Source organism: Protomyctophum parallelum (assembly GCF_964188405.1).
Source record: "Protomyctophum parallelum genome assembly, chromosome: 13".
In the NCBI taxonomy this organism is placed as follows: domain Eukaryota; kingdom Metazoa; phylum Chordata; class Actinopteri; order Myctophiformes; family Myctophidae; genus Protomyctophum; species Protomyctophum parallelum.
The window spans coordinates 46,859,969-46,878,498 of NC_139708.1; the positions used below are offsets into that span (position 1 = coordinate 46,859,969).

The window sequence follows — 18,530 nt, forward strand, 5'->3', positions numbered from 1 at the left end:
AGTCGTTCTGAAAAATAGCAGATCTACAAGCTCATAGCGCGCCACTCGGTGGCGCGCTATGAGCTTGTAGATGAGCTTGTATCTAGTTTTAGCTTGTATCTATTTTTGAGTGGTGCAACCACTCCTACATCCAGCTTGCAATGTCCGTGTACCTGTGTACCTGTGTACCTGTAACTATGAGCACGAGTATGTGACTTATTTATACCAGTAGGGGGCGCCAGAAACAGAGAGAGGGTAGGTGCTGTGTCTCTAATGAGAGAGAGAGAGATAGAGAGAGAGAGAGAGGGGGGGGGGGGGGGGGGGGGAATTGCACCACTCAGTTCACACGTGTGTGATTTTTTAAATAGCGGACAAAAACTGAATTTATTCATATTTGAGCCAAAATCAGTTAATAGCACTGCAGGCAGACTCTTCACATATACTTCCATATCTCCAAAACTGGTGGGTCAAACTGAACAACCAATATGTAAAGCGTCTTTGGGTATTAAGAAAAGCGCTATATATATATAAGTCCCAGATATTATTATTATTATTATTACTATGGGCTGTCCGTTACATGAGAAAGGGGAACTGTATAACCCATTCTGACCGGGCACCCATTTTGGTGTCGGCATCATGTTATGCTTTAGCTATTTAAAAATAGCAGATCTACAAGCTCATATCGCGCCACCGAGTGGCGCGATACGAGCTTGTAGGTCTGCTATTTTTGAAAAATCGAAGAGCGACTGACATTTTTAGAATCTGATCTCAGGTCAGAATGGGTTCATCAGACCAGTGTGTGTCCGGCGGAAACCTCGTATGAATCTGATCTCAGGTCAGAATGGGATAACTCAGAAGTCTGACGTCAATATTGGTAGAGGGGCTCTAAGTCCACAGGTTTCATGTACTTTTTATTTGCATTGTAAATAATCCCCATAGGGGGATTTTTTTTTTTTGAGATCACCTCATATAAGAACTGTGTTTGAAAAATAAACAAATCATCCCAGTGTGGAATCTGGAATTCCATCATTCTAAGTAATGTGTGTTCAGCTGTTATCTCCTACGTGGGTGTGGGCCTGAGACCCTCTTCTCAGGGTGATGGTTTGCTCACACTGCTGGAGCCTCTCCTGTGGCTGTTTGACATTAGTGTTGTTTTCGTCGACTTAAACTAAGACGAAGAATGTTCGTCGACTACCTTTTTCCACTGACTAAAACGAAATGAAACGAAATAAAAACGAATCTATGATGACTAAAGACTAAATATACTGACAATTTCGTCAACAAATAAAAACTAGACTAAAATGTTAGGAAGGGACTAGTGGACAAGAGATCCAGTTTTATGCTGGGTTGCATGCTGAAAATAGCAGATCTACATTCTCACAACGCGTCGCGCTGCGACGCGTTGTGAGAATGTAGATCTGCTATTTTCAGCATGCAACCAAAGTGTAAAATATGTCATTACAACAACTTCAAGGCCTGTCAAAACACATTTTAGTCGACTAAATCAACTGTAGATTTAGTCGACTAAAATCGTATATGACATTTAGTCGACTAAAACTAGACTAAACACTAGAACATTCCAGGTGACTAAAATGTGACTAAAACCAAGTGAAAACTATTCAAGAGACAACGACTAAAACTAAAATAGAAATTTGCTGCCAAAAACAACACTGGTTGATCAAAGGACTTGTCTCTAAAAGTGTATGCGTCTTTCTGTCGACACCCTACACCAGGGGTGACTATGGAGAGAGCCACTATATTTCCGTCGCGCTGCGACGCGTTTTGAGCTTGTAGATCAGCTATTTTTGCTATATTTGAATTAAAATACTGAATAATTATTTGCTTTTTTAAAATTAGAATCCTGAAAAAACTGATTTTCAAATGGATTTAGTTTTAGTTATGATGACTTTATGAACTAAATACAAATTGTACACAAAAAGACAATACAATAATACTAATCGTTAAGTACTAATCATTTAATACTAGTCATTAAGTATAATTAAAGCAGGTCATGTTTGCATGTTTTGGAATTGCAACAGCTGAACTCAATACTACATCAGTATTCTGATATTAACCTGCGGGCCGAATAAAGTGAAGCTGGGGGCTGCATGTGGCCCCCGGGCCGCCAGTTGCCCACCCCTGCCCTACACCCATGTAAGATGCTTAAATAGCTACCTAGAATACGACCATTTCAGTCAGTTGGGCGTGAGACTTGTGTGTGGATTGTATTGCTGTATTGTTGTATTGTTCTTTCTGCTTTGGCAATGTAAACGTATGTTTTCTCATGCCAATAAAGCCCTTTGAATTGAATTGAATTGAAATTGTGTGGAGCACGTTGGCCATTCTGGCTGCATGGCGTGAGCCTAAAGGACCACTTCACCACTTTTCAACCTATCTTCATATAATAGGTCCTCACTAATAATCATGAAAAAATGGCGCAATTCTTTTTCTACTCGGTCTGTGCCTCATAGGAGGGCTGTGGGCAGTTCAGAAACCGTCCACCAATACAAGCTAATAGAAACTGCAGGCTTTCTAGTCCTGAAAAGTTGCAATGCGAAAATGGAAGCCATCGTTCTCACGATAATACAAATCTAAACATTTTTGTAAAGAAATCTTGTTTAAAAATTTTTTTTTCCTAATGATGATGTCACTGGAAGACGGTTTCTAAACTGCCCACAGCCCTCCTATGAGACACAGACTGAGTAGAATTTATTTTGCCATTTTATCATGATTATTAGTGAGGACCTATTATATGAAGATAGGTTGAAAAGTGGTGAAGTGGTCCTTTAACCTGTGCTGACATAAACAACAACATCTCATCTGCTCTGTCTGCCGTGTCCCACAAACTTCATTGAGTGCTCTCCCAGTTTTAACAGTATGGTATATAGATCAGATACAACACCAGGCCGTTTCACTCATATGGATATGAAGAATCAACTGACTGAGAGAAAACGCTAATGTTACTGCTGCCAAATAAGTTACATCTTCGCTAGAAACAGACTGTATCAAATATGAATGACTGAAGGTCCCCACACACCCGAGGGCGAATTCGGGTTTTTAAGCGGCGTTTCTCCATCGGGTTTTCCGAAAAACGCGGCCGGTGTGCAACCACCTTGACTGTCGATGAACGATACAGAGACACCTCCCCGACGATAATGCAGAGACAGTTTGTTTCTTTTTGGACCACAATGATTATACGAGGCGATTTTAAGATGAGCCCTCTATGTTATTCTCCCTAGAGAAAACAAAAGGTCCATGAACCAGGGGATGAGCGAGTGACGTCAGAGGACTGAGACGGATTGAGAGGACTGTAGAGAAAACATAACATTGTGCGCACGTCACACAACAGCTCTGTAGGGGAGTTATACAGTACTAAGTTGTACATGTATGGACGGAAGCCACTTGTAATGGCTTTATCTTTCAAAGAGGTGTTCTGAACACCTTAGCTCCTAGTGATTTGTAGCACAACTATTTTGAGACGAAGAGAAGACAGTCAAAGTCCTGGCATACTGGGCTACTATACTGCTTATAGCAAACAGGAGTAGACCAGTGTTACTATACTGCTTAGCAAACAGGAGGAGACCAGTGTTACTATACTGCTTAGCAAACAGGAGGAGACCAGTGTTATTATACTGCTTATAACAAACAGGAGTAGACCAGTGTTATTATACTGCTTAGCAAACAGGAGTAGACCAGTGTTACTATACTGCTTAGCAAACAGGAGTAGACCAGTGTTACTATACTGCTTAGCAAACAGGAGTAGACCAGTGTTATTATACTGCTTAGCAAACAGGAGTAGACCAGTGTTACTATACTGCTTAGCAAACAGGAGTAGACCAGTGTTACTATACTGCTTATAGCAAACAGGAGGAGACCAGTGTTACTATACTGCTTATAGCAAACAGGAGGAGACCAGTGTTACTATACTGCTTAGCAAACAGGAGGAGACCAGTGTTACTATACTGCTTAGCAAACAGGAGGAGACCAGTGTCCAGGCGGAGAGGGTGATGAGAGCCAGCTCTCTTTAACACTAAACTAAACTAGAAATGTGCTGCCAAAAACAACACTAACTGCAGTGGGGAACTCTATATGCACAGAAGACACAGCTGTGTATAAGTAAGTAACTTGCGATCTTTCACAAGTCATTGACTTGCTTTATCTGTTGCACTCCAGTGGATTGTCCAAAGAAGCGTTAATTAGACTTACAGACAGTCAGTGCAGGGACATAAAAGAGAGCCGTGCTGCTCCAGTCCAGTGCTTTAATTTCAACCCTTTCCATATCAAGGCCCCATTATTAATTCAGCATTTTGAGCCCCGCAGACCACCATTTTGGTCTCTGACCCAAAACTAAAGAACATTTTTGCCTCTCTCTGACCCAAAAACTAAAGAACATTTTTGCCTCTCTCTGACCCAAAAACTAAAGAACATTTTTGTCGTCGTCGGATACGATTCTGTCCACATTAATTCCATGCTGTTGACAAAACGTTGATCAAATTAACAATTCTTCTACATTCTCTAATTGCGTATAGACTTATACGTAACGCAGATGTTTAACAATAATGTACAGTAACTCCTTGAGAACATAATGCTTAAAACACCAAAAGGGGTTCCCGCCCAAAATGGGTTAAACAATCCCGACAGCCTCGGGGCTGCAACTAATGATTCATTTAATAATTGATACATCTGCTGATACATTTTTTTTTCACCAGTACTCAAAAACAATTAATTCATATTCAAAAAAGAAAAGGCAAGGAAAATAAAGTATATTCACATTTTGGCAAAGTTGCATTAGCAAATACATTGTATGGATTCATTGACTGGTTCAACTCTACTGTCTTCAGTGCCTGCTACCCTGTAATCTATTGAAGTGAAGGTGACCAGTGGACAACATCTATTCTATTGACAGAAAGGCAGACACCTAATGGAAAATAACTTCTCAGAACCATCGAAAGATATTGTCTGGATGACTGAGCTCAAATGGTCTACGTGCTGAAACTGCGGCTGTCTGTTTGTGAAGCCAAGGCTTAATAGAGTTTTACTGTTTGCTATGTGAGGAGGTGACTGTCAGTGTACATTTGTTCTATTACATCTCACGGCGTAGGAGGCTATGGGGGGAACTGTGCATGTCTGTGTGTGTGTGTGTGTGTGTGTGTGTGTGTCTGTGTCTGTGTGTGTGTCTGTGTGTGCGTGCGTGCGTGGGCATTATATGTATGTGTATGAACGCGTGTGCAGTAGGTGATAACTGTTTTTCAAGAGATTGCACCTTCATGGAGTTACTGTAAACTGAATGCAGAGAAACATGGCCAGCCTCACACCTCAGTACCACAATCTATCAACGGTATACATGTGCCTTAATGGAATATATTGGACCGTCGAGACAAATCAATTTACAGTAATCCCGTCTCATAACACAGACGATCTGATGGTTTTCACTTCTCTGGCATCATTACGGTCGTACGTTACGTCGTGAACTGGAGATTGTATAATATGCTCTGTCTGTAAATGTCTGGGCTGTCTCACACAGCAGCTACTGTAGCCCTCAAATACGCGTCGAAAAGCCTACACAGGAATTTAAGGAATTTCGTAGATTTTGCTTTGATTTCTTCATGAAATTACTAAAAATAAGAGACTTTTTTAACATGTTTTCTTTAAATAATATTAATAAAAATCTAAAGGTATAGGAAACAAAAAATAAAGGGATAGTGATATTCTAGCATGCATCGTGTTATGAATAGCACAATGTCCTCCTCACCTCCTGCACTGTGTGTGTGTGTGTGTGTGTGTGTGTGTGTGTGTGTGTGTGTGTGTGTGTGTGTGTGTGTGTGTGTGTGTGTCAGCGCAGCTACACCTTAGCGCACAGCTGCGGACAGAAGAAGCTGACGCCGACGTCATTCCGGCTTTTTAGACAGCTGGTGGATGGAAAAGAAGCTCCACCCTGACTGACGCGGAGGTGGAGCTTCTTTTCCATCCACCAGCTGTCTAAAAAGCCGGAATGACGTCGGGCGTCAGCTTCTTCTGTCCACGGCTGTGCGCTAAGGTGTGCCCCGGCCCAGAGTGTGTGCGTGCGTGCGTGCGCATTAACCCATTCTGACCGGGCACCCATTTTGGTGTCAGCATCATGTTATGCTTTAACTATTTAAAAATAGCAGATCTACAAGCTCATATCGCGCCACCGAGTGGCGCGATACGAGCTTGTAGGTCTGCTATTTTTGAAAAATCGAAGAGCGACTGACATTTTTAGAATCTGATCTCAGTTCAGAATGGGTTCATCAGACCAGTGTGTGTCCGGCGGAAACCTCGTATGAATCTGATCTCAGGTCAGCATGGGTTAATGCACAACACACAGTATATGCATGTCTTCCTCCTCACCTCCTGCTGCACTGTGTGAGTGTCCTGCTCCCTGCAGGCTGCCCCCTGCAGGCCGTCCCGCTCCCTGCAGGCTGCTGCTGCTCTCCAGACAGAGTCTCTGCAGGGCCTGCAGCAGGGCGGGTCTCAGCAGGGTGCAGGCGCTGAGCTCACAGCTCCTCCCGTCCCCAAGGAACGCTTCCATGACCGCCAGCGCCCGCTGAGCCAAGGGACACTCCCCGCTGCACACAATGCCCTACAGACCAGACCAGGGCAGGGCAGGGCAGACAGGCAGGCAGGCACGCAGGCAGGCAGGCAGGCAGACAGACAGTCAGACAGACAGACAGACGGGAGGAGAGAGTGCAATTAGGCACACAGACAGAGAAGAATGCAGATAGAGACGAGATTGGGCAGACAGACAGATAAACACTCAAGATACAGACAGAAAAAACGATAGACAGCAGGCAAATACACAAGCGCCAGTTTAACTCGAGAGTGCAATACAAATACCTACGTATGAGGGTACATTTCTACACTGTCTTGATTTGAAAAATGTTATTGTTATGGTTTGAGGGAAAAGGAAGTTCCGTTTGATTGTTCCTGCCTGATGGCTACAAAACAATGACTACGACATGACGTAACGATATCATCCTGATGACTACAAAACAATGACTACGACATGACGTAATGATATCATCCTGATGACTACAAAACAATGACTACGACATGACGTAGCGATATCATCCTGATGACTACAAAACAATGACTACGACATGACGTGACGATATCATCCTGAGGACTACAAAACAATACTACAACATAATGTAACGATATCATCCTGAGGACTACAAAACAATGACTACGACATGACGTAATGATATCATCATGATGACTACAAAACAATGACTACGACATGACGTGACTACAAAACAATGACTACGACATGACGTAACGATATCATCCTGATGACTACAAAACAATGACTACGACATGACGTGACTACAAAACAATGACTACGACATGACGTGACTACAAAACAATGACTACGACATGACGTGACTACAAAACAATGACTACGACATGACGTGACTACAAAACAATGACTACGACGTGACGTGACGATATCATCCTGATGACTACAAAACAATGACTACGACATGACGTGACGATATCATCCTGATGACTACAAAACAATGACTACGACATGACGTAATGATATCATACTGAGGACTACAAAACAATGACTACGACATGACGTGACGATATCATCCTGATGACTACAAAACAATGACTACGACATGACGTGACGATATCATCCTGATGACTACAAAACAATGACTACGATATCATCCGCTCCCGACCGGATCACACAGCACTTTTTGAAACAGAGACCAGGCTTTACTCCAAGGTGGAAAGCCTGGTGAGGCGAGGTTACTCGGGATGCATACTTAGTTTAGACTAGTCATCGGTTAGACATAACCATTCTGGACGGGAACCCCGTTTGGTGCATTATGTTATACTTTAGCTTTTGAAAAATAGCAGACCTATAAGCTCATAGCACACCGAGTGGCGCGCTATGAGCTTGTAGGTCTGCTATTTTTTTTTTATCGTGGAAATGTGGCACAAATATTTGAATAAATAAAGACTTTCTTTTTTAATTTCGACGTCAGGCCTACAGTAAATGGGTTAAGGTTAGGTTTAGGTGTGCTGCCCCGTACCGTGGGAGGTTAGGTTTAGGGTGAGGGTTTGAGATAGGTTGTAGTTGTATAGGACTAATGACTGGTCTAACCAAAGACTATAGTCTAAACCAAGTACTGTCTAAACTAAGTACTGCACCCAGGTTACTCACCAGGAGGTTGAGTATGGCAGCGGGGTGCTGTTCCACCAGAGATAACAGCTCCGTGCAGGTCGCGACCGCGCCCTCCTGCTGTTCACGCTTGTCTCCTGTGGGCCTCTCGCTCTCGGCTCTCTCCCCCGTCTCTTGGTTCTTCTGGACAGAGAACCAAAACATTTTGACCTGAGATCAGATTCTAAAATGACAGTTTTCTGAAAAAGCTATGTTTCTATGTCAGCCGTTCTTCGATTTTTCAAAAATAGCAGACCTACAAGCTTGTAGATCTGCTATTTTTCAATAGCTAAAACATAACATAATGCTAACACCAAAAGGGGTTCCCGGCCAAAATGGGTTAAAAAAAACAAAAAAACTTCACTTGCTATATAAAACAGTTTGTGATAAAATAAAAAAAGAAGACATATCAACATTATCATATTTCAGATGTCGGTGGGCAATTACATAGAATTTTTGGGGGTCCTTGACATGAAATATTGAGCACCACTGATATAGAAACTGAAAACTGTCAGGATTTAGGAAGGAAGACTAGTATAAATGAGTTAAAACCTTAGAGTATATATATTTATAGAGAAGGCACCCAGAGGAAATCTTGAGGCGAAATGGACATAGTGGCCGAAAGAAGGTATTGCAGTTTGGTAAGGTCTGGCCCATAGACTGTAAAAAATATGGACAAAGCGTTCGCCGGGTCTAACATGGACGTAAAATGAAGCCTGTTATTCCTGCACTGTAAGTCGCCATCTTTCTAGATCCGTTTGGGCCCAGCTGGCCATTGGCCAGAATATTATGACATTAGAAATGAGACTTTAAACTAGTGACTGGAAGAAGAAAGTATTCATGACCATGTTTATTAAGGTAATACAGTCTAGGTGAAGTTGGGCCAAAATACATGGGCCTCTATGGAGCTATGGGGCTTTTTGGGTCCAGTCCAGCGCCACAACAGGCCATTATATGAACTACCGATTTCAAATGAGGCTTCACGAAATATCTGGCTGACTGCCCCCCTGGTCTGGCCCCAAACACATGAACGCGCACTAGGCTCCGCCCACTCCAGAAAGTTTCCGGCAGCTCTGAGCTCTGCTCCAGAGCGGAGAGCGCTGAGGGACCGACCGCATTAAAACCAGGAAATGTCGCATCAGGACTTTTGCTCATTACTTATTATTCTGTGTATATAAAATATAGCTAATTTGTCTAATCTCTAGTTACATCAATATTGTTCTTGTAAAATAGTTGGTTTGTGACCAAGTATTAAGATTATAAAGATCGCTTGTGTCATTTTGACTGCCAGGGACTTCCCATTCACTTACCATAGGCTTCTGTAGAACTCCCGAGTCCGAATTCAAAAAACTTTTTTTTAAATAGCAGCTGTACATGAAATGTTAATGTTGATTTAGCATCGACATGATTATTTACCGATATAAATACATGGTTTGATAACCTACAAGTAGGCGAAAGTCATTTTCTGCTAGGCTTATGTCTCTCCATCTACCCCGTCTTCAAGCATCCATCCCTGGGCAGAGGACGTTGATTGATTGACTGGTGGTCGTGGAGCTCTGTGCAGTGCCGTCTCTTTACAGTCTAAAATCAATGGTTAAATTATTCCATAACACTGAAAATGATCAATTTTCCAATTAAAATAAAATTATGGTTAAGTGTGTAAATTACATTTATTCTGTTTGGACAAAGTGCATTTAAGAAAAGGTGGAGATCAATGAAGAATTTATCTATGTCACATCTATGAAGTGTAAAACTGGGAATTTCACCCAAGGAATCCATGATGAAGTGCTAAGATAACCACAATAATAACCCAGATTCGTATTGATGTGCTTACCGAGATAATCAAAATGCTTTCATTTTAAACCAACCTCTGAATTAAAACATTGGGTTCTGCAAAAGTCACAGATCAAACCATTTACACTGACAGCCAAATCTAGCCTGAATCAGATCTATCTGTGCCACATCCAGATTGGAATCTGATTTGTTTAAATAAGTCTAAATGCAGACAGGTCACATACAAGTCACATGGAATCTGATTCAGAGGTGAATTGTTAAAACCTGGTTCAGGAACATGACACCATATGATATATTTCATTAACCACTTTGTTTTACATTAAATAGCTAAAGAAAATGGAAAGCTCACATGCTGTGAAAACCTCCTTTATTCAGGGGCCATTGTGTGACTTATCTCAATTCAATACCTTTTATCCATTGGATAGAATATATATTGAAGTGAGGGGCACTCTTATCATCATACATCATCGATCATACATCACATTCCGTGCTCAGTCAATGAATAATAATAGTAATAATAATAATAAGAATAATGATCCAAAAAGCTTGCTACCCAATACCGCCCCCAGCTGGCAGTGTCAGGTTAAGACGAGCCTGCTGCCTACATAGCGATGCGCGTTCACGAGTAGCACGCACACGCACACACGCACGATGCTAGTTCATGTGTCGGTCGCGCGTTCATGTGTTTGGGGCCAATCCATCCCAGAATGCACTCTGTTCCTACCAGGAAGGAGGAGTGAATCCGCCTCATGCGCTTTTGAGCAACTCAATGCAAGTGGATGGGAGGAGAACTCGGGTGTCTTTTCTATAGATATATATACTCTATGGTTAAAAGACCAAAAGTGGGTTCCCTTCCCGTCCTGAATGGGTTCACTATACCATGCTCTGGCGGGGTTCTGTGTGGTGGTGCTGCTGGGTCAGCCACAGCTCCAGAACCGTCCTCCCCAGGCCCTTGGCCAGCTGTGGGTAGCGGTAGACGAGGTGCAGCAGTGGAGGGTGGTGGGTGTAGATGGAGGAGAAGCTCTGGTGGGAGGACAGGGTCTGGCCGATGCAGTGCAAAGCACCCTGGGAAAGTATAGCAGGAGGTTTAACCCGTTCTGGTGTTAGCATCACGTTATGCTTTAGCTATTGAAAAATAGCAGATCTACAAGCTCGTAGGTCTGCTATTTTTGAAAAATCAAACAACCACTGACATTTTTAGAATCTGATCTCAGGTCAGAATGGGTTAATCAGACCAGTGTGTTGTCCAGTGGAAACCTCGTATGAATCTGATCTCAGGTCAGAATGGGTTAATAAGAGGAGTTACAGCGTTTCCCAGACCTGAGCCGACAGCCAGAAGCGGACGACGTCGGCCAGCTTCTTTCCCGGGTTTTTAGACCGCTGGTGGATGGTAAAGAAGCTCCACCCCCGTCGCGGCTGAATGCCGCGACGGACGGCCAGATTCCCGGAAACACTTGGCAGCCCCCGCTTGGCAGTCAGCCCCCGCGGGGGTGGAGCTTCTTTTCCATCCACCAGCTGTCTAAAAACCCGGAAAAGAAGCCGGGAGAGACAGCAGAAAACGAAGCCATGTTCGCAAAAATATTAGAGATATATATATATATATATTTTTTTTTCCTCCACAAATTTGTGATAAATGTATCTCACCCCCCACTCAAAACATATTTTCAAATACAGCTGTCATACATTTGCATATCGGAAACACCGTGCAAAAAGTATGGGACATTGTGCTAGAGGATGAATTGAACAATGTGGACCCTGTTGTAAACAAGTGTAATGCTTAATTGGGTCGTCCACTCACAGTTAACAGTCTTTGTATTGAGTTTGTGCTTGAAATGTACTGTAAATTCTGCAAACTGTTAATAAATATTTCAATCAATCAAAAAAAGGCTTAAATCCTCATTATCCTTGCCAATATTCAAAAAACATCTAAAGAAATATCTTATTTCTTCCTCTCTGTAGATTACATGTTTTACCTTGATGCGTTACATTTTCTTTTGTGTGTTTGTTGTTGTATTGTTTATTTCTGTTTTTTGTGCAGTCTGTGTTTTTATTTCTTTACTGCACAGCTGCCCCCCTTTGCCAACTTGTAGATTTATGTACTGTTCTTTATGAACTTTTAATCTTTTTAAACCAATGACCTCTTCCTTCAGGAAAGGATTCCAAATAAGCCTTCTGGCTTCTTCCCTTCCTTGCATTGTATTTTTTGTTCTTTGATATGTTATTGTCTATTTTTTTACTACATGCTAAATGAATAAACCTAAACCTAAACCTAAACCTAAGGCCAAGCAACATTCAATTCCAAATTTGTGTCAGAGGAAAAGAGGAACTACCAGGTGCTTAACGGAGATAGCAAAACGTGATAATGATAAAAAGGTGCTCACACGGATCAAAAACGGGATCAAGACATAGATAAAAAGAGAGGACGCGGGCACTCAAAGTTAACCCATTCTGACCTGAGATCAGATTCATGCGAGGTTTCCACTGGACACACACTGGTCTGATTAACCCATTCTGACCTGAGATCAGATTCTAAAAATGTCAGTAGTTCTTCGATTTTTCAAAAATAGCAGACCTACAAGCTCGTAGATCAGATCAGCCGACGCAGGGAAGCTGGAAGTACCCTCACTAAAAACGCCGGGACAACGCTCCACACGTCCCAAACTCTTCTCCCTTCTGGCTCCAAAACTGTGGAATGCACTTCCCATTGCAGTCAGAACTGCAGCATCACTCCCAATCTTCCGCCGTTTTCAGACTCCATCATGGCCCATAGCACTTACCCCACCCCCTTAGATAGCATTTCTGTAGACTTAGATAGCATTTGATACAGACTTATAGCATGTTATGTAGACAGCACTATAATTGCATTGTATATAGTCATAGCACGCCATAGTACATATGTATAGCATAGTAGTATATATATATAGTTTATATGTATAGTCTCATAATATAGATATTCCACTGTTACTTTCTTAGCTTACGCATGTTTCATGATAAATGCTTTTTTGTGATGTATTCCCATGCTTTTTGTTCTTGCTTAATGTAAGTCGCTCTGGATTAAGAGCGTCTGCTTAATGCCTAAATTGTAAATTGTCTCGTAGCGCGCCACTCGGTGGCGCGCTATGAGCTTGTAGATCTGCTATTTTTCAATAGCTAAAGCATAACATGATGCTAACACCAAAATGGGTTCCCGTTCAGAATGGGTTAAAAACCGCAGGAACGCCTTTATTCAATTAAAAAGGCAGCATGTTTTTCGACCAACAAGGTCTTCATCAGGGCAAGAATGAATTTGTGGGCCCAGGCCGTAGCGTAACGGTCTGGGCACCGGACTGGTAATCCAGTCGCAGTGTGCCGCGGGTTCGACTCCCGGACCCGACACGGCCTTTACTGCATGTCATCCCCCCATCTCTCTCCCGTTTCCTGTCAGCCTACTGTCTGTCCCTTCAAAAATCAATAAAAGGCGTAAGCCGCAAAAAAAGATCTTAAAAAAAAAAAAGAATGAATTTGTGATCTTGCGCGTCCCACAAATCTTGCATGCCAATTATACTTTGTCGCATGACTCCTGAGATCAAGGCAAACTAGTTGGAGGGGATAACACTGGTCCAGAATAAAACATGTTTTTGCATCACATGTTTGTGTGTGTGTGTGTGTGTGTGTGTGCCACCAAAACTGTGGTATAGGACCACCGCTGGCTGTCCTGACTGGACGAATGGGCCGGTCCACAACACGTAACAGTTTATGGTTGATTGTGACATAAAAAAATTGCCAACCTAACTAAAGACTACAACTCTAAATGTGCTCAAAAACTTAAAAAAAAATTGTGCGAGACCGATTGTGCGAGACCGATTGTACGAGAAATTCGTGCGAGACCGATTGTGCGAGATCGATTGTGCGAGACTGATTGTGCGAGAAATTTGTGCGAGACCGATTATGCGAGACCGATTGTGCGAGAAATTTGTGCGAGACCGATTGTGCGAGACCGATTGTGCGAGACTGATTGTGCGGGAAATTTGTGCGAGAAATTTGTGCAAGACCGATTGTGCGAGAAAAATGGAGACTGGGTTCAAATCCGGGTAGAAAAGGAAATCTACATAGATAAGTGCAGCTTTTAGCACTTTTGAGTAAATGTACCATTTATACTGTGCCATGCGACGGTGTCACACGCCGAGAACAGCCGATCTACAAGGTCAAAGCGTGTTGCGGATGCGACGTGCTGTGAGTTTGTAGATCGGCTATTCTTGGACGGCGCTGGCGGCGTTCTCGGCACCGTTGACCGACGGATAATAAATATTATATTATATGGCTTGAGTCATCTGGACGATGACGCCAAAAACGGCACAAGCACAGAGAAAACACGGGCGCACACACACACACACACTAAGGCTGTCCCCGAACATTCATAGTTCGAATGTTCGCTCGTTAAGGTTGCCACTCGAATCTTAATTTATGGCCTTGAACCATTCGTGTTTTTTTTATTTATTATTATTATGTTTTATTATTATATTTTTTTCTTTTTTTACTCAGAAATATATCTCGGCGATAATGCGATATGCATATGCGATATGCATATGATATGTTCATGCTGTGTTTACAATCATTTGAAAGTCCTGCAGACGGCAGAAGAGACAAACACAGTGACACACACACACACACACACACACTCAATGCGCTTCTGAGAGTAGCCTACACAGGTGGAACAAATTAATGAAAGAGAGACAGCTAACGAGCAAGGCAAGATGAAGATACGCTCTAGTTGTAGCTGCCTGCCAGCAACTCATTCAACTATGGCTCATTTTTATGGAATGATGAGCTCGCATCAGGGACGTATGCTGACCATTTGGTTGCCCTACTCGTAGGATATTTGTGCTGCCCCCCCTCCCCTCCCGACGAGAGTGCTGCTAGCCTATTCCTCATGCTGCGCAGATCGGCTATTTTCGCTGTATGCGAGGACGCACACACGGCCGCTCGCAGCAGCGGAGCACAAGTCAGAGCCACTACTAGACGCTTTGTGTGTGTGTGTGTGTGTGTGTGTGTGTGTGTGCCCGCACGCGTGTGTGTTGGGAGAGAGAGAGAGAGAGAGAGAGAGAGAGAGGGAGAGTGGGGGAGACGCGCTCTGATCATGTTCAAGACGGATATCTGTGTTGTCATTATATTGTATTAAAAGTAAAGACGGTTGTATCCACACTCAAAATGCACACCTTCCCGGTCGGCCAACCCGGTAGCAACCCTCACCAACCCCTGATGAACTTAACCATTATTTCACTGATAGTCTATGCAACGTCGCCCCGGAGGATCTATTTATGAATTGCAGCCTGGTTAAAAGCACTCGGATAAATTAATTAATTAGAACCAATTAACCAAATGGTTCGGATGTTCGCTCGGAAATTCCTGCAAATGTTCGAGTCCTAAAAACAGGGCTAGGGTACAGCCTTAACACACACACACACACACACACACACACACACACACGCTTACACGTTCAAAGTTGCAGAGCCATCACTGCAGAGTGAGCGTTTCCAACAAACATAATTCTTCAAACGGATAAATAAAATGCTGCCGCGTCTTGACAGGAAAGGGAAGTATAATTCTCCCTGCGCGGCCGTGCAGAAATATGCTCCGAAGACGAACATCCTGCCAGAGATGTTTAAAACGTACAGTTCCAAGAGGTGTTGTAAACGCTTTGCAAGGCCAGCATGGGCCTCGTTTGGCAGTTAATTAGTCTCCTCTAGAGACAGCGTGATATGGTCTTCACATCTAAAAACACATCATGATCGTCTGTCACACTTAAGACCATGAAGCTTTGATTCTGTGCCTGGAATTGGCCTTGATGTTTAACTCATTCTGGACGTGAACCCCTTTTGGGTGTTTGAAGCATTATGTTACTTTAACTAATGATAAAAAGCAGATCTCGAGCTTGCAGATCTTCTCGTGAAAATGTGGCGAAAATCATATTTTCAGATGGGGGTCGGAGGCCAAATGCAGATATCTTTTGGGGGTCCTTGACATGAAAATGTTTGAGAACAACTGACATATAGAAACATGTTTTTTTTCAGGATTTGGAAGTAGGATTGTAGATTAAAATAACCCTCCTCAGGTGGAAACGGGTTAAGATATTGGCCGACTGCCAACTCAACTCAACACACTTTCCAGAAGTAAATGTTTAATGTTTATCCCCCTTTGGGGGGTTTACTGCCATATAAACTAAAGTTGCTTAGGAAGATATCCGCTCAGGACTAAGACATAATAATAGCATTAAGGCTTAACATGAAAAGGGTTGAAAAAAGAAAAACCTCAACTGGGTTTACCCATTCTGACCGGGCACCCATTTTGGTGTCGGCATCATGTTATGCTTTAGCTATTTAAAAATAGCAGATCTACAAGCTCATATCGCGCCACCGAGTGGCGCGATACGAGCTTGTAGGTCTGCTATTTTTTTTTTAAATCGAAGAACGACTGACATTTTTAGAATCTGATCTCAGGTCAGAATGGGTTCATCAGACCAGTGTGTGTCCGGCGGAAACCTCGTGTGAATCTGATCTCAGGTCAGAATGGTTTAATACCGAGTGGAGGTCGGGGGCGTGGGCCTGCGTGACAGCCAGCAGGTAGAGGGCAGAGCGAAGCACAGCGGCGGGAGGAGGCAGGTCACCGTGACCTCCTCCATGCTCCTGGACAGAACACAGCATGTGGGCCACACTGGAGAACACGGTCTGCTCGGGCAGGAGCCTGGACAACACACACACACACACACACACACACACACACACACACACACACACACACACAGAGAGAGAGAGCATAAGCGAACAAAATTGGGGAAACATTTACATTCAAGTATAAACAAACACTCAACATACAGTATACACAACAAACATATTATTTAGGCAGGCCCCCAAAGTGCATGTGGGCGCACAAGTATAGTAGACACGGTCACACATGGCGCACAGTGCTAGTTCACACACTCACACTCACACACACACGCACACGCACACACGCACACACACACACACACACACACACACACACACACACACACACACACACACACACACACACACACACACACACACACAGCGGCCATTAATCTTGATGAGACCACACACAGAGAGGATAAGGTTCCACTCCAGAAGAACGGTTCACACTTTTGCAAACAAGCCGACCGTATTTTGTCCTGTGGTGTCGGAAGTCGCGGGCGAGTCAGGGAAACCAGTCGGCATCTTCATCTTACAGAAATATGCAAACAAAGGATTATTTTCTTAACTGATACATGGTTTTTATACGCCTAATGAAAACCACGAAGGTCTGACAGTTAATGACACATTCTGCTGAATGGATTTACTGACGCGATCCAGGAATCCCGAGTTGCTGCTCTCGCAGCAACTAAATATTATTATTTGCTCTAAACTCTTCTTCTCTTCTACATTTTCCGTCTCCCAAAGCCCCATATACTCCACAGCTTCCCACTCAGGGAAGGCAGAGTGTGCCAAGGTTTGCCACCGACCGGCTGAACGCCAAGAAATCTGAAGTTATCACCTACAGACAGTATAACATCCTCCTCTGACAATAACAGGAGGCACCGCTCTGAAGGAAGTCAAGGACTCAACGGAGCCCCTTTTGGTGTTTTAAGCATTATGTTACACTTTAGCTATTGAAAAATAGCAGATCTACAAGCTCATAGCGCGGCACTGAGTGCCGCGCTACGAGCTTGTAGGTCTGCTATTTTTGAAAAATCGCGAGAAATGTGGCAGAGAGAACATTTTTAACTCAAATCTTTGCTTCTGGAAGGTCCCTGGAACAACATAATTTCAGATGGGGGTCGGCAGCCAAATACATATGATATTGGGGGTCCTTGAAATGAAATAGTTTGTGCACCACTGACATAGAAACAGAGGTTTTTCAGAAAACCTGTCATGTTTTAGAAGACATTTGTAGAATCGAACTCAGCTTCTTCTATGCAACGGTAGAGTCTGTTCTCCTATACGGCAGTGAACCCTGGACACTGAAGACTCTAGACGGGTGCTAGTGCTACACCAGAATGCTGCGTGCAGTACTTATAACTTCAGCACAGATGTTACCAACAAGACTCTGTATGACGGGATGCCAAGGTGAGCCACAAAATATTAGGCAGGAGAATGAGACTATAGCAGGACACTGCCAAAGACACCAGGAGAATGAGACTATAGCAGGACACTGCCACAGACACCAGGATAATGAGACTATAGCAGGACACTGCCAAAAGACACCAGGAGAATGAGACTATAGCAGGACACTGCTAGAGACACCAGGAGAATGAGACTATAGCAGGACACTGCCACAGACACCAGGAGAATGAGACTATAGCAGGACACTGCCACAGACACCAGGAGAATGAGACCATAGCAGGACACTGCCACAGACACCAGGAGAATGAGACCATAGCAGGACACTGCCACAGACACCAGGAGAATGAGACTATAGCAGGACACTGCCAAAAGACACCAGGAGAATGAGACTATAGCAGGACACTGCCAAAGACACCAGGAGAATGAGACTATAGCAGGACACTGCCACAGACACCAGGAGAATGAGACTA

At 43.3% G+C, this 18,530-nt stretch overlaps 2 protein-coding genes across 2 annotated transcripts in view; one reads left to right on the forward strand and one right to left on the reverse strand.

The window, feature by feature from the left end:
• LOC310869848 (histone H1-like) overlaps window positions 1-18,530 on the forward strand; it is a gene marked incomplete at both ends in the record, with an annotated part of 720,118 nt that overhangs the window by 252,999 nt on the left and 448,589 nt on the right. The gene's annotated exons all lie outside the window — the stretch shown is intronic.
• mei1 (meiotic double-stranded break formation protein 1) overlaps window positions 1-18,530 on the reverse strand; it is a gene marked incomplete at both ends in the record, with an annotated part of 156,419 nt that overhangs the window by 32,696 nt on the left and 105,193 nt on the right. Inside the window, 5 exons of the mRNA XM_083780392.1 lie at window positions 5,243-5,262; window positions 6,349-6,544; window positions 8,174-8,314; window positions 10,844-11,029; window positions 16,522-16,684. Of these exons, the coding sequence (XP_083636518.1) occupies window positions 5,243-5,262; window positions 6,349-6,544; window positions 8,174-8,314; window positions 10,844-11,029; window positions 16,522-16,684 (706 nt within the window). The remainder of the gene's footprint in view (window positions 1-5,242; window positions 5,263-6,348; window positions 6,545-8,173; window positions 8,315-10,843; window positions 11,030-16,521; window positions 16,685-18,530) is intronic.